The following is a 23182-nucleotide window of genomic DNA, read 5'->3' as shown; positions in this document are numbered from 1 at the left end:
CCACGCCATCACGGTTTTGTTTCTGGGAACTCACACGAGAACTTCCCAATAGGTCACCCATCCTGAGAGTGCTCTCGTGCGCTACTCGCTTAACTTTGGAGTTCCGATGGAACCCGAAGCCAGTGAGCTCTCAAAAAGCCTCGTGCTATATAGGGATGAGAATATACATATAAGGATCATCCCCCTAAGCGATGTGGGATGTTACATAAATGACTAGTTATGTTATTATTTATATTGTAATAATGTTAGATAGAACACAATTTATATTACATTACATTTGAATATAGTATATCAGTAACTGGTAGGACATATGTACATCACTTGTGACCTCGTGTGTGAAAAACAAATGGCATGTGCAAACATAACTGATGTTTTTTTTTATAGGTAGCACTTCACGTGTTTTTAAAACACAGAAACATTTTTTCTAAAAACGCTTTTGATCGCTACTTAGTACTACGGTTTAATAATATTATTCTTCACTTGTAAGTGATAGGTCTAAGATTCGATTCTTGTCAAAGGTAATTTAAACTACATTATTGTTAGCCTATTGTGAGACTAAGCCCACCTCCTCCTACTTAGTATATATAATATCGCTTGTTAAAAAAAAAATAAACGTTTTCAATCATTTTAAAATTATTTCCAGATAATGTGGTACATTTCCTACGAGGAATGCCAAGCTGGACTATAAGGCACACTATATATTCCAAAAACAAAGGAATGGCTGTAAAACAATCCACTACAGTCCAGGATTATAGATAAAGGCAAGGGCAATGTAAAATGAATCGATTTGCAATTTGAAATCTGAATCCTCATGGACTGGATACACAAATACATTTATGATATGAATGTACATACATACATATATATGTGTATATATATATATATATATATATATATATATATATATATATATATGCATCCACCATGCTCATCATTCTGGTATGAAAACGTGTGAACTCAGGAGTTTGGTTTTTCATTCCCCACTGTCCAATAACACCACTCTCTCTCTCTCTGGGGTAGCGCGCCGCCACTTTTGGTGGTGACCACCACCCACTGTACTACGTTTTTAATGCCTTATCGAACTCAACCACCCATTTTTCACGTTGTCTGTCTCTCACTGCAAATATACTCACCACTATAAATGCTCTTCCCTTATTCCCTCACCCATTTCTACAAATTCCTCCCCTGTAGTTTTCGTTAATCTCTCTCGAATTAAGCAGGGATTAGAAGCCAATCTCCTTCTTAATATCTCCGCCGCCACGCCGCCGCCGTTGAGAAGTGATGGGGTCGGAAAGAGGAGGCCTAGCTTTGGTCGTCACAGCATTTCTATTGGCTGTTGGGTTTCCAACATGTTTGTCGGATTTGGATATCAACAGGGGTAGCTTTCCCAAAGGTTTTGTCTTCGGAACTGCGTCTTCTGCTTTCCAGGTTCGTCTTTTTCAACTGACTCTTTTGCCATTTTGATTAACGTGGTGGTTAAAGATCATTAATTGCTCATTATTTCTCGTGATTATAGTTTTCTGTTTTTTAGTGTTTGGGTTTCCAGTAATCAGTGATTAATTTCTGGGATTTGCATTTGCATCTTATACTCTGAGTTTTGATGTTTTTCTCGCTCCGTTCCTCGTGCGAGTGCGGATAGCTCACTTGATTAAAAGTATTCACGTCCACTCGTATTTGAGCGCCCGAGCACGTAAGGTTCCGAGTTTGACTCATCGTTACAAATATTGCATGTTTGAAACAAAATTGTAGTTGTAGTTTTTGCAAGTCATTGCATCTGCAGATTCACAGTAATCACGTGAAGATAGAATGTAATGGTGATGTAATTGCTGGAGCATAGGAGCTTTTCCGGTTTTTCAATTTTGTTATTAAATAAACCCACCTAAAAGTAGGGGTGAAATTTTTTACCAAATTACCCTACCAAAGTTGTGTCAAAAAATTTGTACCATTGGTAATGGTACGGTATTTGTATTGTACCATACATTTTTTGTACGGTATTTGTATTGTACCATACATTTTTTGTACGGTAATGGTATTCAAAACTATTATCAGTGGTATACCGTACCGTATCACTACTATTAATATTATATCATTTATTTATTCATTTATATATAATTATGTATTATTATCATTATATATGCACTTATATTTTTTTCCTAGTCATTTATCCAATCATCTCACCCTCTAATCTCTACTTTCCCAATAAAAAAACCTAAGTCTTCTTGCGCTGCGACTCTTCATCTTTTCACTCATCTAGCCACCGACTTCATCTCTATAGCTCCAGTTCCGGCGACTATCTCTTTCCGGAGTTCATCTCATCTTCTCCTTCATCAAATTGGGATGTCTTTCTCCCTGACTTCGTCTATCAAGTTAATTTTTGTACAATTTTAAAGAATGTAGAGATGAAATTTAGGAATCTTTGTACTATTTTTTAGGGAGATTAGGTTCTATCATAAATTCTTCCATCTATTTACTTTTTGTTTCTTAAATGAATCTTATAAAATTCTCATAATTAAATAAAAAAGTTTTAGAAATCCAAAGGGAGTGACCAAAACACGTTTGGGCCTTGAATTGGGTTGGAAAAAAAAAAAAAAATTGGCCCAAAACAAAGTGGTAATTACTATTACCATATCATGCCAACCTAACTATTTAGCATGCCGAAATTCAGTATACAGAAAGTTTAGCATGGTAATGATAATAGATTTTGTTATACCAAAAGTTTGGTATGATAATTGGTACATGGGTTTTGGTACAGTAATCGTACCAATACCACCCCTACTTAAAAGGCAAAAAGTACTTCAGCTCACATCAAAATGACGGTTGAGGGCCGGAGTCCACAAAGTCATGCAATCGAGAAAGGAGGGTCATTACCGGAATTCCAGTTCATTTTCGGGAGTTTTCCAGTTTTTGGCCTAAAAAAAGGACCACTACTTATTACGATAGAGGTAGAGAGGAGCTTGGCTGGCTCTTAACATTGAAGAAGAGTTCATCCTCAGTTTAGATAGTGTTCAGAACTGTTTATATTATAAATCTTATTTTATGGATTTTTAAAGAAAAAAAATTAAATTTAAGATCATTCAATCAATCAACGACAGTAAATAGATAGACAGTTATTGATCCTAAAAACTACCAAGTCTACATGGCGGGCAAGCCGAGTAATTAATAAGCTAACTACGTCTTTCAATTGTATGTTGGGCGTGCCAACTCGTCGGCCGAGGAGTAAAATGTGTTGATGTTACGTTGAGCGCGCTGCTGACTTCTTGATCTTGCGACTGCGGCCAAGGAAGAAACACGCCTCGGCCTTTGAGGTATAGAGTCTGAAGACAAGGCTGCTAGTTCTGCAAAGTTCAATATCAAATTCGGCTTTCAATGTGCCGAATGTAGTAACCTGTAACACCTCACTTCGCCAAGATGGCCAATGAGATGACCTATGGCAATAAGGATTTGAAAATCCTTCTTGACCGAGACTTTGATAGATAACCAGTCGGTCTCGACGCAGTGCTGTTTATCTAAACTGAAGGTGCTCCAGGAACGGTTGATTATACGGCAATAGTGCTATTTATCCAAACTGAAGATGTCACCGGTTGCTTTCACAGTGTTGTTTATCCAAACTGAAGGTGTGTTGGCGGAAAAAGAAAATAAAAAAATCTCAAGATGTTTGAGAGGTTTGCCCAATACAATTTGTGTGTTGAATTGGAGTATGTTTTCCATGTTGCATGACCTCTTGTATTTATAGTGATTGTGCATCTGCTTGCAGTCTGATGGTATTTGTAGAATTCAACTGCAACTCAAACTCTTGGAAGGGAGACTGATCCGCGTGTCATCTATCCGAGCTTATCTGCGTTTATCACATCACCGAAAATTTCTCGAAACTGAATCGAAAAAATCCCAAACCGAAATTCCCAAAAATTTCGATACCCAATATCGAACCGATCCCGAAATTTCAGTACGGGAATCGGTCTCAAGTTTTTGGGATTTCGGAAATCCCAAACCGAACCGAAAAATATATATTATTTAATTTTTAAATATATATTTAGAATTTTAATAGCCGTCGGTTTTGTTGAGATTTAATCTTAACCGTTGAATATAAATCAAAGTTATCAAACCCAGTCTCTGACTTTCTCTCTCGGTCTCTTGACACTTACCTCACCTCAGACTCAAAACCTCACCTCACCTCACCTTAGTATCTTCTGAACGGAACCTCACCACTCTCCTCCCACATCCATCGCCTTAATCCCGAATCTACCCACACCAGTCCTCATTCCTCACAGTCCTCACTCCTCACCAGAATCGCGCCTTCACCCACTGTCCATATCACCCGAATCCAGCTTCTGAATTGAGCTCTCGGTCTCGGTCCGCACTTCTCCTCACTACAAAAGGTAAGAAATTCCTGCAATAAACTCAACCAAAGTTCATACAAATTGTTTGATTCCAAATTCGATTAGAGATTTTGAATTTGGGTTTTTGAATTAGGAATTCTGAAATTAGGGTTTCTGAATTAGGGCTTTTGGAATTAGGGATTTTGAATCGACGGAAAGGTTATAGAGGGAATGAGAGGTTAAAGGGGGAGGAAGCTTGACGTAAGTCATGTTTTCTAAAATACCTTCTGCAATCAGAGCTTTTTTACTTTTGTTTCTTTGTTCCTTGTAAAATGTTTTGCTGGAATGGTCATCAAAGCATGACATTATTTGTGCTTTTAAACTGTTTACACATGCGATGATCCTCGCTCACGGGAACACTTGCACACATGTAAACTATAAGTTCATATCCCGCTTCTCTGACTCAAATTATGTCAGTCGTAAAAGAAATTATGAAGGAACCTAGTAAACTCTGGTTTTTGCCCCATGATATAATTATAAGCTATTTTGTTTTTTCGTATACACGATTGTTCAAACTTCACATGATGAGTCTTGAGAGAGTATATATATTTGGTGGTATGGAAGGACAAATCTGAAATGAGATATCTTAAAAAAAAAAAATGGTGAGCGGTTGGTTTGAATGAAATCACTTGGATCATCATGGCATATGAAAAGGTTTACCAACAACTATATATGTAATAATGTAAAATGTGTGGGAGTCGTGTTTCTACAGATGTTTATCACTACAACTGGAGCCTGGTGAAACATAATTTCTACTGTTATCTTTATCACTAGTCTGGCTTCAAATGTTAGCTGAAGGTGAACACTTTCTGTAGTATACTGTATACTTGGGTTTGCTTTACACAACATCCTTTTTGGAATATAATTGTGGGCAATGTGTGTATTTGTTAAGTAGTTGAAATAAGTAGTAAAAACTTAAAATTGATAGTTAATCTGGAAATTTATTAGTCATGACTCATGTGTTGATATTATGTTTCAAATTAATAAATGGTCTTGCTCATTTCGTGGTGTTTAATGGATAGGTGGTGCTTTTCTTTTATGATGATCACTTCACTGCACAGCCAAGATATGCAGTGCAGATTTGCTATTCTGCACACTGCACAGCCACAACTAAGTTATTATAGCCGAAAAGTCGAAAAGCCCAAAAATATTTAGGGATTTCCATTGTCCCGAAATACCGAAACTATTTTAGGATTCTCGAAAATTTGGTTTGGGATCGGTCTTGAAATTGGAAATTCCGAAATTTTCGATTTGGAAATCGAGACTAAGGTTTCAGTTCGGTATCCCATACATGCATCTCATCAGACCAAAATCCTATTCCATCTAGGCTTCTTATCAAAATTTCATCTCATGCATGCATCTTATTAGACCATCTTGATCAATTCCGAGCCACATGCATAGCAACATTTATCCATCATCAATATCACCCACTTTTAAATGGATAATAATAACCAAAAAACCCAATCCTATCAGCAAAGCGACCTTGGGCAAACAAACAATATTAACCAAAATGATAATGATTATAGCATGCCACGTGCTGCTAATCATTCCCAAAATGCTGATCCTTATCCCTTGGTTCCCAAAACTTCCCAAGTGGAACCAATCCGTATGCCCACATACCACGTATCCAAAATTACTTTGAATTGCACTGTTTTTGGATTAAAGATTCTTTGTTCGCATCCAACTCATTTCGTTTTTTCCCATCCGACGATCTAGAATTATGCTCAATCAATGATCTCGATTGCACGGGCCGATGGTGTAATTTTGAATCCAAATAACAGTACATAATGATTTTATCAAATTTATTCATTTGTTTGTGTATAAGTAATTTATAATATTAATGACTCTGATTACAGTTCCGTAATTCCGTGACAAGGTAAATTGAGAAAGAACTTTTCTTCATTCCTTCACGATATTTGCAAACCAGCCTTTTGATGCTTATAACTTTTCGTATATATAGTGACCACGAAAGCATTCAGAATTTGTCTTTCATCAACCAGATATTGTTTTATTTCATAATTTATTTAAACTTTTATTTATATCAATTGTACTTTTGATATGATACACAATTATTTGAGGACTATGGTTATAAAAAAAAAGGGGTTTTTTGATATGGGTACAAAGTAACTAAAAATTGGACCTATTTCAAAAGTCAAAAGTCACTAAAAATTGGACCTATTTCAAAAGTAAAAAATCATTAAAAATTGGACCTATTTCAAAAAGTAGTCTATAAAATTGGACCTATTTCAAATTTTCCCTAAAAAAAACAAATTACTTACATTTTTTACCTTCTGATTTTTTGTCAGTACGAAGGTGCAGTTAAAGAGGACGGAAGGGGGCCTTCTATCTGGGACACCTTTTCACATACTTTTGGTAATAATTTGTTAATTTATCGTCAATCTTTAGTTTTATTTTTAAATTATATTTTGCCGTACTTTGAAATATTTACCAATTACAAAGTATCTCACTCATCACATCATAATTAAATAAAAAAAGAGACGCTCGTATATATATTCCATGTGACACTCAAATCGTACATATTTTAGGGAGCAATTCAGAAATATATAACACCTAACGCATGCGGATCATTTGCCTTGTGCTGCAGGTAAAATAACCGATTCCAGTAATGCAGATGTTGCTGTGGATGAGTATCACCGTTATAAGGCAAGTCTAGTACTCAAAACTAACCCTTGCATTTTCTTTGTTAAATTGAGCAAAAGTTAAGTTAGTTGCAAGCAGGAGGATGTGCAACGTATGAAGGACATGGGAATGGATGCTTACAGATTTTCGATATCCTGGACTCGGATTTTCCCCAGTAAGCTCTATCAGTTCTATGAGTTCATATTTACTTCACATACAAGATTAGTTCATCAAATTTTAACTGCGAGCTTTTCGTATATCAGATGGAACCGGGCATATTAATCAGGCGGGTGTTGATTACTACAATCGTCTCATCGATGCATTGCTAGCCAAAGGTGCCTTACATTTTCATTTTTCTCCAGAGTTTTGTATGTACTTCTGACTTTGCATTAAGCTCCGTCACACTTCTTAATGGCAACGGAGAAGTTTCAGCATCGAACGTTTATTTATCAGGATAGAATCATGGACTGAACTATGAGATTCTGTATGTGCAGGCATTGAACCATATGTGACCCTCTATCACTGGGACCTCCCTCAAGCCTTGGAAGACAAATACAACGGGTGGCTCAACCCTCAAGTCATGTAATCAACGTTGACAGTTTTGTTCCTCTAATTTTTGTAAGTTTGATTAACGATGAGTTTTGGATTCAAGTGATTCATATGACCTTAGTCCATTGCAGAAAGGACTTTGCAACATACGCGGACGCATGCTTTCAAAATTTTGGTGACAGGGTGAAGCACTGGATCACATTCAACGAGCCACATACATTTTCTATACAAGGATATGATGTAGGGCTCGAGGCACCGGGAAGGTGCTCTATCCCCCTTTTACTTTTCTGCAGGGCAGGAAACTCAGCAACTGAGCCTTACATAGTTGCTCACAATGTCATCCTGTCTCATGGAACTGCGGCTGATATTTACCGGAGAAAGTATAAGGTAAGAATGATGGAATGGAGAAATATTCATGCGCGTAACTATTAACAACAGAAGTTGATTAATGATGCTACTTGGTGTCTTTGCAGTCAAAACAGCGTGGATCGGTTGGGGCATCATTTGATGTTATCTGGTATGAATCAGCAACAAACTCGACAGCAGACGTCATTGCAACTAAAATAGCCCAAGATTTTCAGCTTGGCTGGTAATCACAAATTTGATTTTACTACTTAGTTATATTTGACTAGGAACTGCGTTATAATTTGTGTAATCACTATGTTGGAACGGCAGGTTTCTTGATCCATTTATGTTTGGGGATTATCCAAGCTCTATGAGAAGTAGGGTTGGAAGTCGGCTGCCAACCTTTTCCAAATCCGAGTCTGCTCTAATTAAAGGGTCCTTGGATTTTGTGGGCATTAATCACTACACTACCTTCTATGGAAGCAACGATACCACTGATATAATTGGACATCTACTCAATGACAGCCTTGCAGACTCTGGTGCCATTACTCTTCGTAAGTACTCACATTGAACGCGTTACATATTCCTCTTAACCGTTCTATGTTCCAGTTATTCCATAAGTTGTCGGAATCACCAATTCAGAGATAGGGAAGTCAAAGACCAACATGTTAGAGTTCCATAACTTGTTATCATTCAAATTTTTGTTGTTAGCTGAAGATTTCCTTTCTTTTTCCATGTTTTCAGCATTCAAAGACGGGAAACCTATCGGAGATAGGGTATGTAGTATGGTTAAACTCTTGTAAATTACCTTTAATTGATCCGACATGAATGCTTGTGTGAAATTGCAGGCGAATTCTATATGGTTATACATAGTGCCAAAGGGGATGAGAAAATTAATGAACTACATTAAGAAAAAGTACGGCAATCCTCTAGTGATTATCACTGAAAATGGTAATGTTTCGATTTCCAAATAGAAGGGATGGGAAATCCAAAAGTTCTTCATGTTCATGGGACATTTCATGAGTTAATCTTCTTGGTTTCATTATTTCCGCAGGCATGGATGACCCGAATAGCCCATTCATTTCGCTCAAGGATGCTCTAAAGGATACGAAAAGGATTAAATACCACCATGACTATCTTACGAATTTGCTAGCTTCAATCAAGTATTAACCATCTTTTATTAATCCACTAGCTATGAATCTACTCCTCCTTGTCCATATTTTGTGGTGTAAAAGCTGATATCATTCTGTTTTCGTGGAATGCAGAGAAGACGGCTGCAATGTGAAAGGCTATTTTGCTTGGTCTCTGCTGGATAATTGGGAATGGGCGGCTGGATACACTTCTCGATTTGGTCTCTATTTTGTGGATTATAAGGACAAGCTCAAGAGATACCCAAAGGACTCCGTTCAATGGTTCACGAATTTCTTGAATTCTACTCAGACAAGGGAATGATCATCTGATGTTGTGAATCTGAAGTCCTGCACTTGCACCCCAACTCATCGAGTACACGAGGATTGTTGCAGTTCAAGTTTCTTTGGGATCGAGCAAGCCATCATAAACAGTGTTCAGATCATAGTTTGTGGACAGACGTTTGGAACAAAAATAGCTTATGATTCTATGAAAAGAAAAATATGATTTGAAATTACAAGCTTTTGATTTATTTTTGCAATCAATATATTGTTACACTTGGAAACATAAAAGGTGTGATTAGTGCACACGATATACATTGCGAAGCAGAGAAAGGCTGGAAAGGCAAGCAAACTCAGGAACGAGTGTTCCGTTCCAATCCCTTGGGATTCAAGCAACTCATTCCGCTAATCAAACTGGCGTTGAAGGCAATCAAACTCAGATTCGGATTATATTTTGTCGATTACAAAGACAATCTCAAGAGATACCTTAAGGATTCTGCTCTATGGTTCAAGAACTTCTTGGCTTCTTCTACTTGAACAAGGAGGTGATGAACCGATGCTCCTTACGTTCCGCGAAATTCTCATTTAAATTACACCAGAAGGTTTCATCAAATGCACACAAGGGTTGTTTTGATTCATGTTCTTGTCGCGTCGAGGAAGCGATCATAATCCAATGTTCAAGCTATCAATACTGTTTGCTCTCCAACACTCGAGCCCAATTGACAGTCAGCTAGTACCTTAGGTCCTTAGATTGAGAAAGACCTGTCAAGAGTTTCCAATCACATCATTCGTTTGACACCTTTCACAAAAGCATAAAAACACTTGTATCTTTATCCCACCTAACTCTATGTTAGAGTTGGTCTTAAATTATAAGCCATAAGTAAACCATTAGAGTTGGTTTTAGGTCATTTGGTAGAAAACTTATGTAGAATCTCCGACCTTTCTAGGGCACTTACAAAAATATAAACCTAATTGTATTGTGGTCCCACATTCAACTCTATCTCAGTTCCACCTGTCCTAATCAACCAGTCCACCAAAGTTTAAACATGGGTCAATGTTTGCATAATCTTTGTGTTGACCAGGAAGGACTTATAGTTTCAAATCCTTCTCCATGATAAGGATTGCGTAGCCAAAATCTAACCTATTGAATATGCCAATTGGCCTAACCATGAACAAGGGCGGCAAAATATGACACGTCCGTCGCTTCGATCCTATTTAAGTTGATTTCACTAGTACTATTGTCATTCTTCCAACCAATCACTGTCTAATATATTTCATTCGCATGGAAGATGATTCTCTCCAGATCTATTTTGTGGGAATCCTAAGAATACTCACATTTTAGTCAAGAATTATCACATTCTAAGTTTATTGTACATTGTGCGGCCAGTTTTCGTTAGGTACTATTTGTGTTTAAATTTAAATAAAAAAAGTTAAATAATTTATGACCACATGATGTACAATAAATAGTTTAAATGTGAGGATCCTAGCAATTTGGATCCGGATGAAATCCAAATCCAATTCACATGGACATGTCAAACAGTGCCGATAAAAAAAATAACGAGTCATGCAATTTATAATTCGGACTAGGCCAATTGGATGGATAATGTGTTCAGGGGCCAATTTAGAATTCGGACTTTAGACGTTCTAATGTTAAATGTTCAAATTTCTAGATAAAAAGAGAACACGAAGTGCAAATTTTTTTTCTTCAATTGATTCATTGAGATATTTCTTCGAATACTTGGTGGACTTGTTGTCGTCAACCAAACTATATTGCGTTAATGTCACAAATATTGACATATGTCGAAACAAATTTGATGAGTGAGATCGAAATAATTTGTCAAGTATTCTCGACGCACACTTGATAGGAACAAAAAAGACCCGTCATAACATTCGGAAGGTCCTCGAAAAATATTCACATGTTTATTTCCGAAACTCCAAGTGATCTTGAACCACCTTAATCCCAAACGTATATCCGCCCTTGAGTGTGTTCATCTTCTTGCACTCGAGTTCGAGAATACTGCATTGCCGACAAATGATATTAACAATTGAACTTATTAATGTCCTTAACGCGCATCCTGCGATGGTATTGTTTGGCCTGGAAAATGATTAGCTGCCTAATTCAATTGAAACCCATAAATGGAGGACTAGTTGTTGGCGTAGTAATTACTCCAAAATTCCAACAAACAAAATAAAAAACACTCTGTGTTTGGGAATCGTAGTCATATGACCAAACCGACCGCGAAAGGAGTGGACCTAATTCTTTTACAACAATTCCTTGTCCTCGTCCTCCTCCTCATCCTCATCCTCGTCCTCCTCGTCCTCGTCCTCCTCCTTGTCCTCCTCCTTGTCCTCCTCCTCGTCTCTGTCACTCTCTCACAAATTAACATCAAATGTCCTTCACGTCTAACATTAAAAATACCCTCCAATTAATTTTCTCACATAAATATTTGATAGCTTTTATTTGGTGTAATAAATATTTGGTATTTCGTTTAATAAATTAATATTGGTGAAAGTGCATGCAACAGCACGTTTTATATAAATAAATTAATTATTCATTCATAATTTTCCTTCCTATTCGGATCTGTACCTACCAGTGAGGGTGAGGACATGTTGTTTGCATTATGCATGCCTTGCCTTGCATCGTACTCCATCATTTTTTTTCTTTTGGTCCTACCAAATGTTCCAATGATTTAATCATATATAAACGCTTCACTTTCTCCTTTTTTATACTTATTTTTATAGGTTTAATATTTAATGAAATTTGACATTTTGTTTTTGGACTTTTTTGTACAATGTATATCATGGCTCTATGTTTTTTTAGGGAGGAAAAAGAAAAGACCTGTAACAAAACATGTTGAGATATGCTTAACATGCATTCCAGTAGGCACAAAAATGACTTGTACCAAATATTCGGAGGGTCTCGCAAGGCCTTCACATATATATTTTTTGGACTTGGGTGGTTCTGGGACCACCTTAATCTCTACTTCCATCCGCCCCTGGTTATGTGTTTGTTTAAGGTTATAGGTCTTTATTTGGACCCCAAGACTGTAATGTGCCTTACAAAACTAGCATGAAATCCAAAGGTCTTCAGAATAGTAAAATAAAAAAATAAAAAATGCAGAAAATAACATTCCAATTATAAGTAGTAGTAAATAAAATGACATGTTCCTTACCTTATTGGAAATTGAAACGAGATTATTTTTATTTTTTTTTAAATAGATGATGAGCTTGATTTTTAATTAATTATAATTACTAATAAATTGTCCGATTTAGTCCAAATCACATAAGTAGACATTTACTTATACATTTTTAAATACAATTGGATCTAAATACACTAACAAAACATCTATGTTAACAAGGGAATAGACAAATCAGCTAATTCAATGTATTCAAATAATTCCATTGACGAAAGAAATAAGATATCATCAAGGATGACGTTATTGTAACTCTAAATCAATCATGTAAATGAGAAATTTTTCCACATATAAATGTGATAAAATAGGTAGAGTATGTCACATCCCGGCTCGGGGCGGATCACTTCCCGAGCCCACTTCACCACCGTAGCACGATATTGTCCGCTTTGGGCTTACCATTCCCTCACGGTTTTGTTTTTGGGAACTCACGAGCAACTTCTCAGTGGGTCACCCATCATGGGATTGCTCAAGCCCTCTTCTCGCTTAACTTCGGAGTTCCCATGGAACCCGAAGCCAGTGAGCTCCCAAAAGGCCTCGTGCTAGGTAGAGATGAGAATATAAATATAAGGATCACTCCCCTGGGCGATGTGGGATGTCACAATCTACCCCCCTTAGGGGCCCGACGTCCTCGTCGGCACACCACAACCATGGTTAGGCTCTGATACCAAATTGTCACATCCCGGCCCGGGGCGGATCACTTCCCGGGCCCACTCCACCACCGTAGCACAATATTGTTCGCTTTGGGCTTACCATTCCCTCACAGTTTTGTTTTTGGGAACTCACGAGCAACTTCCCAGTGGGTCACCCATCATGGGATTGCTCAAGCCCCCTTCTCGCTTAACTTCGGAGTTCCCATGGAACCCGAAGCCAATGAGCTTCCAAAAGGCCTCGTGCTAGGTAAAGAAGGGAATATACATATAAGGATCACTCCCCTGGACGATGTGGGATGTCACAAGTAACATAAAAAAAATATCGTTCCTTCTACTTATATCATGACATGATATATCGTTACTTCCACTTATCTCCGCACGAAAACAAACAAGGGAAAAAACGTATGGGGAAGACTAGGTTGACTTTAACGGTGGGAACTTTCTTTTTACTACGTGATATTTGTTTTGTTTGGGTTGGGAAAATGAAAGGTGAAACGAAAACGTGTTGAATCGACGTGGATCGGGCGGGGCGCGGGGTACACACCACCACTGCTGTTTCCGGGTCACGCAGATCTCGGTTGTTGGATCTTAAAAATTCCTCACCACGCTGTGAGCGTATATATATATACCCCTCAGATCCCCTACATTCTCGGCCATCAGAAGAAGAAGAAAAACAGAGCTCCCTCCCTTTTTTTTTTTTCTGTCGTCTCTCTTCCTCTTCTTCCGCATTAGATCTCTCTCACTTTTTGCCTCCGCCGTAGACCTGCCGCCTCACATTGATTGAGGTAATACTCCTCTGCTTTGCTCGTTCGGTATTTCATCAAGCTCAGTGGTTTTGCTCATTTGGGTTTTTTTTTTTTTTTTTTTTTTTGTGTTTTTGGGTATTTTGGATATTGTTTTGCGTAATTCGATTTGGGTTTTGTGTATTGAGGTGTTTGATTCGGGAAAGATTGCTCATTTACTTGTGTTATGAACTTGTGATGCTGTTTGGGTGTGATGGAATGTGTAGATCCTTGTAGTTTCTCACTGATTGCTGTAGATCTGATTGGGATCGGTTTTTAATTGGGAATTTGGATCTTATAGTTTGAGATTTGTTTGTGTGGGTTGTAGAAATGGGATTGTGTAGCTGAAATTTGAAGAAATCGTCCTCCTTCTCGATAAATTTCTTTCATTTGCACTTAAAAAATTGTGGATCTGCAAATCGTAATGCGTTTTTTTCTAGTAAACTTGTAGATCTTGCATGTACCTACCTCACACTTAACTACAGTGCTCTGTTTTAGGTTCATGAATCAGTATTATACTTTGAAATAGATAAAGTTTTGAGCCCATGCTGTGATATGGTTGTCGGTAGGGGAGGCATTGATTCATTAGTTTTGTTTAATCTGCTAGATAAGTCGGCCCTTGTTTTCATGGTTAATCTTTTTGAGAATTTTAACGAAAAGCTTCCAGTACTGTTTATTTTAACGAAAAATCACATTTTTACACTAAAAAGTCAATCGTGGTACTATTCATTTTACCTTTTATTTTCTCATTAAAACTTAAAGTTTTTAAGTCATTTTCATTAATTTTTCTAATCTTTTTCGATTTTTTTATTTTTTATTTTGCTTCACCATGGATGACCAATTTTTCTCCTAGATTTGGATATCATACTGCATTCTCAATGGAATATATGAAGTTCGATTAGTAATAAAGCTTGTTAGTCATCATTCTATATATTGGTGTATTTGTCCCTTTGTTCTTAATTCATTTATGTTTCTGCAAGTTGTTGTAAATGTTTTCGTTATGTTAAGAAAAGTTAAAGGTCGGTCAGAAGCATTTAGTCCTTCAAATCTATAATAATTCCACAACAGCACAAAGATCTAGCATTTCAGTGCTTCAAAATACTGTACCTTATCTCATTGTTTTGGTCTTCTCGTCTGTAGGCCATCATTAGCAGAACAAGATGGTGAAGATCTGCTGCATTGGAGCTGGATATGTTGGTGGGCCTACCATGGCTGTGATTGCCCTTAAGTGCCCAGATATTGAAGTAGCTGTTGTTGACATTTCTGTGTCGAGGATCAATGCCTGGAACAGTGATACTCTCCCCATATATGAGCCAGGCCTTGATGATGTGGTGAAGCAGCGCAGAGAAAAGAACCTCTTCTTCAGCACTGATGTTGAAAAACATGTTATGGAGGCAGACATTGTCTTTGTTTCTGTCAACACGCCCACCAAAACCCAGGGTCTTGGAGCTGGTAAAGCAGCTGATCTTACCTACTGGGAGAGTGCTGCTCGTATGATTGCAGATGTTTCAAAGTCTGACAAAATTGTGGTTGAGAAATCAACAGTCCCAGTCAAAACAGCTGAGGCCATCGAAAAGATTCTGACCCACAACAGCAAAGGCATCAACTTCCAAATTCTTTCAAATCCTGAGTTCCTTGCTGAGGGAACTGCGATCGAGGACCTTTTTAAGCCAGACCGTGTCCTCATTGGAGGACGGGAAACACCAGCGGGTCAGAAGGCAATTCAAGCACTCAAGTCGGTCTATGCCCATTGGGTCCCTGAAGAAAGAATCATCTGCTCTAACTTGTGGTCTGCTGAGCTTTCAAAGCTTGCTGCCAACGCCTTCTTGGCACAGAGGATATCTTCTGTTAATGCCATATCTGCACTCTGTGAGGCAACTGGTGCAAATGTCCAAGAAGTGGCACATGCTGTTGGCAAGGACACAAGAATTGGGCCCAAGTTTTTAAATGCCAGCGTTGGTTTTGGCGGGTCTTGCTTCCAGAAGGATATCTTGAACTTGGTATATATCTGTGAGTGTAATGGCCTTCCTGAGGTAGCAAATTACTGGAAACAGGTCATTAAGATCAATGACTACCAGAAGTCTCGGTTTGTGAACCGTGTGGTTTCCTCAATGTTCAACACAGTTTCGGGTAAGAAGATTGCAATTCTGGGATTTGCCTTCAAGAAGGACACTGGTGACACCAGGGAGACCCCAGCCATTGATGTGTGCAAAGGGCTGTTGGGTGACAAGGCCCGGTTGAGCATTTATGACCCTCAGGTGAGTGAGGATCAGATCCAGAGGGATCTTTCTATGAAGAAGTTTGATTGGGACCATCCCATTCATCTTCAACCTCAGAGCCCCCCTGCTGTGAAGCAAGTTGGTGTAGTCTGGGATGCTTATGCGGCAACAAAGGATGCTCACGGAATCTGCATCCTGACCGAGTGGGATGAGTTCAAGAGTCTTGATTACCAGAAGATTTATGATCAGATGCAGAAGCCTGCATTTGTGTTCGATGGAAGGAACGTGGTGGATGCTGAGAAGCTGAGGCAAATTGGGTTCATTGTTTACTCGATCGGAAAGCCCCTGGACGAGTGGCTCAAGGACATGCCCGCCGTGGCGTAAAGACTTGATGATGAGGAGAGAAGCACAGTAATTTGAAGATCAATCCCCTTGTGGGTGAAAGTTATTTCAGTTCTGAAGTTTGTTACTGAGAGTGGATGCTTAATTCGTCCTTATTTTTATCTTCTTGTATTAATTTGTTATTTCAGCTTTCTTAAAGTTGGGGGTTATGTTGCGTCGTATTTTACTTGTAATAGTACCCTTAATACAGTTCCTGAGTTTGTTCTCAGCTTAGTGGAATATATCTCAATTTGTTATTCTCTTAGATTAATGTAATAAAATCAGAAACCAGGAAATTATAATTCTTTTGGTCTTCCTTATTTGTTATGTTGCAAAGTAGTGTCGCTTACAATTGGAGAAAAACACGTGTGCTCTGTCACCATGACATCTCGTGCTAAACAAACAACGCTGTGTGTGTAAATGATTAGAAGAAAAAGGCTCGAACCGAATGAACAAATGGCTCCCAAATGAATGCTAGCGTTGCCTCACATTTGGAATCATATTATTAATTTATGTAAAATGATACTATGTTGCAATACTATTTTACTTTAATATTGTTATAGGTCAACGAAAGAGTAAAATTATATATGTACAAGGCCGAGAGTTCAAATCTATAAGATAATTGGAGGAGGGAGAGTTAGCGGTTCTTTTATTAATTTTAAGAAAAAATGACGAACTTTAAACTTCACTAAAGAAACAATGTCGTTTTGCTAAAAATAAATACGTCTTTTTTCCCATGATCATAGATGAGAATCGAGCGATAGAATTGCACCGGAGAGTTGTCGATGCTTTTAGCTTTTGTTGAACTCGTCTTTTGCACAAGAAAATAATTCAAAAGAGATATTTTAAACGTAGTTGGACAAATTACTTAAAACCAAGCATATATTTTTTTTAACCCAAAAAAAATGAGGGGGCACATGCCCCTGGCCCTTCAACAAATTCGCTCAAGTGTACCATGAGTTTTTTTTTCTCTTGTATTTTTTCAAAAGAAATTCGATGTATAGGATATATTGTCATGTTGTTATTAGAATATTTTGATTGAGAGAGGAGTTGTATACTGAATAGTTTTTTGTTTGAAATTTTCATGACGAGTTCAAACTCACAAATGTATTTTTGAAAACATCATCTATATTGCGTATCTTTTAACTAAGTGATCGAAAGTACAGTACCTCCTTATATAATGTTAGGATTGCATAATAATAATATTAGTTTGTCATCAATGTAAAAAAGTACAGTACTTCTTACGTTCAAAGAATAAAAATAAAAATAAAAACAAAACCAGTTGGCTACAAGTTCTTTAATGATTAAAGAAAAAAAAGTTTCGTGAGGACCTTATCGTAAATTCAATTCCACAAAAGCCGGCTTCAGCCCTTTCGCCTTATATAGGGTCCAGCCCACACCAAAGCTCTCTCTCTCACGGTATCAAGTTAAACCGGTTTTTTTTTTTAAATCCGGACCGCTTCCTTTACAGAAAAATACGAACCGTAGCCCTTTTATCTTTCATCGTCATCGCCTTTCGATTCGATCCCAGGCAGATCGATCTAAATTTATTTCCCAGATTTCCCCTAATTTCTTATCATAATCGTTGAATCGGATGTCCGTTTGTTTAAATCCGAATCTCCTCTATCGATTAATCCCAAATTCGACCAAATCCTTTGGCCTCGTACAATTCTAGGGTTTCGACTCTGAATCGGCTCCTTGCGTCTCGTAATATTCCAATCCCTCTCGTTTCTTGGATCTAATTTCTGTCTCCTTGCTTTGCCCTTTTGAATTTGGTCCTAATTTTGTAAATTTTTTCTGCCGCGTCAAATTTCTAGGGTTTCGTAGAGTTCATCTCGTTAGGGTTTGTTCTTTGTGTAAAATCTTGTAGGGGTTTTGTTCGCTTCACCTTTCTTTCGCTATTTCGTATGTATTTTTGTCAATAATTTCACGATTTCACTTGTCAATTGCAATTTCTAGGGTTAGGGTTTCTGAAAAAATCCAGCTTCTTTATTTGGTAAAATTGGATTAGGGTTACGGTTCCTAAGGCCGATAAATTCGTTTCTGTTCATAACCAGCGTTCAATTGTATTACTTAAGCCGTCTGCTGTTCCTCTGAAGAATTAATAGAGGTACAATTTTGTTGTTGTCATTATAATCTTGTGATGGGTTTTTGTTGTAATTATTGGAAGCTTTTTGCCCCATCAGTTATCATTATTATTCTTATGCTGACAAATAAATGTGATAACTGGAAACAGTATTGAGATTGATATTGATATTATTCAAAATATTTGGGAAGTTTTTGGTTAGCTTAAGTTGGAGTGCGTGGTCTGGTGAAAATGGCTTAAGTGGTCTGTGATCAAGTGAAGATATGTTGGTGTTCTGATTAAGTGAGTGAGCAATTGAAAGCAAGTTACCCGGGTTTTGGCGGATTTAGATTAGCAACATTACATGCCTGCAGTTCTTGTCTTGGAAAATCTGTTATGACAAATGTAGTATTTTATTCCTGCTAATTGCATAAGTATTATTGTTATTGGTGTTGTCATGCATATTTTCGAATTTTTCATAGAAGTTAATTATTTGGGCTTCAGGTTAATATGGGATTCAAAAGGCCCTTTGATGATGTCGAGTTCCAGGAGCTTCCTTATAAGCACTCAAGACAACATGAATTCGGTGATAGGTGCTCACCATTCTTTGATGCTGTTTCTTGTTATGGTGCTCCCCGAAAAACTTATGTTTCAGGTAATGTTGTTTTGGCGTTACATTACTTTCATGTTCCTTTTGTAGCTAATATAGCCTGCTTTTTAACTTACTGAACACGGTTGCTTTGACTGATTCATGTTGAAGTCTAATAATTTTTTTCTTCATAAAACAGGTGAGAATGGGAGTGGTGATTGTAAGTCCCAGTGGCTTGGGGTTCTTGAAAAATATACTGTTGCTGATTCAACAGCTGTCAACAAGGGTTGTGTTCCCTTCTCATCGGTTACCAGGAGTTATGGTGAAGAAGATGTGCGTTCTGGACCAGATGCTTATTCACCTCCTGCTGAGGATTTCAAATTTGACTTCCCAAGGAGAACATGTGTCCCTTTCAAGGATGCTTATTCTTCTTTGTTTGACTGCTCTCCAAGGAAACAAGTTCCGGTTGGACCAGATCATCAGGCCAGGATACCTTTATGGAGTGGACGCATGAAATCGACGGATCAGAAAGATGAGATTTATAACAACCACATTTCCTTGCAATCTTTGGAATCAGAAAAGACTGTGAACAATGATAGTGAGGAAAAGCGTTTAGGGACTTGTGTCATTCCAATGCCTGACTCAAACCTCTCAGCACTTGAGTGTGATAAGGTTGGATTTGGTCGAACAGATTGTAGCTGCCTGGACGCAGGTACAGTCAGGTGTGTGCGACAGCATGTCATGGAAGCAAGGGAAGAACTTAGAAGAACTCTTGGAAATGAAAAGTTTGTCAAGTTGGGGTTTTGTGACATGGGGGAGGAAGTGGCACGAAGATGGAGTGAAGAAGAAGAGCAGGCCTATCTTGAGGTTGTTTACTCTAATCCTGCATCACTGGGGAGGAAGTTTTGGAAGCAGTTGTCTGCAGTGTTCCCTTCTCGTAGTAAAAGGGAACTGGTCAGCTATTATTTTAATGTATTTATGCATCGCAGGCGGGGTACTCAGAACAGATCTAGTATACTAGAAATAGATAGCGATGATGATGAGTGGCATGGAAACGATGGAGGTTCCAATGATGTGCGAGATGCTGAAAATGATGAAGACTCCGTTATTGAGTCTCCTTACTATCAAGATGATCGTGTGGGCAATGAAGAAGATTACTCTGAAGAAGGTGATAGTAGTGATGGTGGCGACAGTGATCGTGATGTGGGGCATGTTGAAGGAGATTCTAGCGAAGCGGATGGCAGGATAGATCATGTATCACAATCATACATGCTGAAGTCAGTTAAGGAAGGAAAGTTTGATACACTTAGGGATTGGGAAAAGAATTCAGGGTGTACTGGAGAGGAATTTGATTTCCAAGATGACTCGTGTGTATCTTTCGAATTTCAGTCCAATATCCATGATTCTCGCAGCAAATGCTTGGATAGCCAACCTAATGCAGCTGGTCATGCATATTTATTGGAGCCTTGCAACGCTAAAGTTTGGGACGGAAGGTTCGCGGTGGACACCATGAAAGGCGATGATCTACTGCCAACGTGGAGTATGATTGAAGACATATTTGATCAAGGAATGGCGGATTACAAGATGACGGATGAGCGCAAGGCACCGGCCGGTGGCTAGGTGGCTTACGAAATAATTCTTTTAACCCCAGTTAGTTGCTAATAAAAAAATATGAAAAGAAATGTTGAGTGGTTAAACTCGTCATCAAATACATCGTCTTTTTCCTTGTTCTCTTATTCTTCTTCTTTTTCTTCTCTTCATCATCATCGTACAAAAGAAGTCGACCTTTCCCCTCGTCTTATTCGAAATTCCCAACTTTCTAAGCAAATTTCCCAACTCTGCATCAAACACCTGGCTTTGCGATTAGATGGGAAACGGAGTTGGATTCTCTTCCCTCATTTGTTCCTTCTTCGCTCCTTCCTTCCTATTTAATCTGTTGCGATTAAGCTACGTTAATATTTTATATTAATTTTTTATATAGAAAGACAAAATAAAAAATGTGATAGGAGAGAAGGAAAAGAGAATAGAATGGAAGAAAATCATACTCCGAAGAAAAGCTCCCGCCGCCAGGTGATGATTTTGGGCCCTTGGATGGGATCTGACGGCCACAAAAATTCGGCACAAATGCCAACCTGCACCGAAGAAATACCGCAGCTTCATTTAGCTCTTTATTTATAGTCCCACAGCAGGCACCCTCATGAGAATTTTTATCAATACTTCCCCCTTTTTCGATGTCTCGGAACAATGATATTTACACCTTCAATTTTTTTCTTCAACACTAACATATTCGCTGTGTGAAAAAAAAAAAAAGAAGAAAGTGTTTCAAACTTTTGAAGTTGCGGGTGGTGAAATTTTTCTTTTTGTTATTTAGGTTCATGGGTTAATAGATGAAGTCGAGTAAAGAAAAACAAACATGAGAAATACTAAGGTGACTTTTACAGAGTGAGACTTTTTATGAATTTACCGTCATCTTACAATTTAACGATAATTCTCTCATATTATGTATTTTCGTACCAAAAATATGAAATAATATAAAATTCATAAAAAATCGAACTTTTAAAAAGATCTCGTTGGCATCACGATAAACATGAATCGGGAGATAATACAAAAGGAGGGGGATTCTCTACCCTCCTATTCCCATCCCCTTCCATCCCCTCTTCTCAGACATTGTTTTTTGTCTTATTATCTCTATAAAAAAAAAAATTAATATATGATATTAATGTGGCTTAACTGTGACCGTTCAAATAAGAGAACATGAAAAGGTAGAGAGATTAGGAAGATAGAGAATTCTCCTCCAATAAAAAATGTATTAGTTGCGTCAGCCGACCAAGCACTCTGCTGAGAATATATAATGAGGGAGGACTGACATGCACACTGCAATTGCGACTCATATCTTCCAAGTCAATGCTTGCAATTCCAAAAAGGAATTGGATCCTCTCTTGAGCACAAGCTCAAGATCCAGCTGATCAGCCCACGTGAATTTTAATCAAACAGTTACAATTATTATAATTTTTAAATAAATCTCCTGTTTATAACCGTTGGATCAAAATCTAACGGCTCACGTGTGCTGATCAGGAGGATCATGAGCTTGTGCTCAGTAGAGGATCCAATTCCTTTCAAAAAATGGGTGGTTGAATTCTTTAACTTTTTTGTGTTGGCCAGGTGGTTCTCTTGAGTTGGGTTGGCAAATTTTGGTCAACCACTAGATAATTTATCAAACAACTCTAAAAAGTTTAGAACTCATATTTAGGTTAAGCTTGGCCAAACACAGGTCAAAATTAAATCAATTGATTAAAATAGTGTGTCTGTTTATTAAAATTTGAATTATGTTAATGGATACAAATAAAATAAATTAGGAGATACAATCGAGCAGATAAATTTCTTTTTCGTCTTTTATTTTCTCTTTGGGCAATTGTATTTGTTATCCAAACTCATATAAGTTTTAAACAAAAAATAAGACCCACAAAAGAATAATGCATGATATGGAAGATGCCAAGCAGGAAAATAAAAAAAAGAAAAAACATCTGAAATGGATATATGACAATCAGATCCGTACAATAAGGGTGATTGACTTAATCAATGGAACTGGTAATTACTAAGTAAATATGCCTTTCTATGAATTGAACAGTGGAACTTAGTATGTGTTTGGAAGTGTTTAAAAAGACTAAAAACATTTTTGTTGAAAATGTTTTAAAAACTAATCTTTAGTAAAAATCAAATGGGTCTTGGAAAAATACTTAAAAGTGTTTCATGTAAGAAATATATATCTGGTGCTTCTTCCAAAAAATAATTAAAGTGATTTTGAAACTCAAAATCAATTTTCCTAAAAATCTTTTTAGTTATTTTAAAAGCATTTCTAAACGATAATTTATTTTGGTGTTTGAAGAATTGGGAACAACATGTGTCATCTTAATCAGCATCCAACTTCAAGATTTGTTTGTTGATTTCAATCTCAATCGTTGAATTACTTTAAAACTTGAATT

General features: G+C 37.5%; 3 protein-coding genes across 4 annotated transcripts; all 3 read left to right on the top strand.

Annotated features, from left to right (window-relative positions):
• Positions 1 to 1131: 1131 nt before the first annotated feature.
• LOC137737991 (beta-glucosidase 40) lies at positions 1132 to 9558 on the top strand. The gene is made up of 13 exons (XM_068477584.2): positions 1132 to 1428; positions 6683 to 6749; positions 6982 to 7040; positions 7116 to 7191; positions 7280 to 7351; positions 7511 to 7598; positions 7697 to 7952; positions 8039 to 8154; positions 8241 to 8464; positions 8655 to 8686; positions 8759 to 8861; positions 8965 to 9073; positions 9176 to 9558. Exons 1-13 carry the CDS (start codon positions 1282 to 1284, stop codon positions 9360 to 9362), a joined length of 1536 nt encoding a protein of 511 aa, XP_068333685.2. The 5' UTR covers positions 1132 to 1281; the 3' UTR covers positions 9363 to 9558.
• A 4038-nt stretch (positions 9559 to 13596) lies between these two features.
• Positions 13597 to 16847, top strand: LOC137736638 (UDP-glucose 6-dehydrogenase 5). Its single transcript, XM_068475875.2, has 2 exons — positions 13597 to 13948; positions 15086 to 16847. The coding sequence occupies exon 2, from the start codon at positions 15106 to 15108 to the stop codon at positions 16546 to 16548; it is 1443 nt and encodes a 480-aa protein (XP_068331976.1). The 5' UTR covers positions 13597 to 13948; positions 15086 to 15105; the 3' UTR covers positions 16549 to 16847.
• Positions 16848 to 17952: 1105 nt separating this feature from the next.
• Positions 17953 to 20935, top strand: LOC137737575 (uncharacterized). 2 transcript variants are annotated; one of them, XM_068477106.2, is made up of 3 exons: positions 17953 to 18655; positions 19115 to 19265; positions 19399 to 20935. In XM_068477106.2, exons 2-3 carry the CDS (start codon positions 19121 to 19123, stop codon positions 20817 to 20819), a joined length of 1566 nt encoding a protein of 521 aa, XP_068333207.2. In that variant the 5' UTR covers positions 17953 to 18655; positions 19115 to 19120; the 3' UTR covers positions 20820 to 20935. The 2 variants fall into 2 exon arrangements, with proteins under 2 accessions (XP_068333207.2, XP_088539068.1); XM_088682942.1 differs by lacking the exon at positions 17953 to 18655 and adding an exon at positions 18714 to 19015.
• Positions 20936 to 23182: the final 2247 nt, after the last annotated feature.

This window comes from Pyrus communis, chromosome 13 (assembly GCF_041283825.1).
Source record: "Pyrus communis isolate YQ-2024b chromosome 13, ASM4128382v1, whole genome shotgun sequence".
NCBI lineage: Eukaryota > Viridiplantae > Streptophyta > Magnoliopsida > Rosales > Rosaceae > Pyrus > Pyrus communis.
The sequence above is the reverse complement of the archived record's forward strand: the minus strand, read 5'-3'. Positions and strand labels throughout refer to the sequence as shown.

Coding starts and splice junctions, on each gene's coding strand:
- LOC137737991 (XM_068477584.2), top strand. CDS start 1,282: ATGGGGTCGGAAAGAGGAGGCCTAGCTTTGGTCGTCACAGCATTTCTA. Junction 7,041..7,115: donor ATGAGTATCACCGTTATAAG/GCAAGTCTAGTA, acceptor AGTTGCAAGCAG/GAGGATGTGCAACGTATGAA. Junction 7,953..8,038: donor TTTACCGGAGAAAGTATAAG/GTAAGAATGATG, acceptor GTGTCTTTGCAG/TCAAAACAGCGTGGATCGGT.
- LOC137736638 (XM_068475875.2), top strand. CDS start 15,106: ATGGTGAAGATCTGCTGCATTGGAGCTGGATATGTTGGTGGGCCTACC.
- LOC137737575 (XM_088682942.1), top strand. Junction 19,266..19,398: donor CCGAAAAACTTATGTTTCAG/GTAATGTTGTTT, acceptor TTCATAAAACAG/GTGAGAATGGGAGTGGTGAT.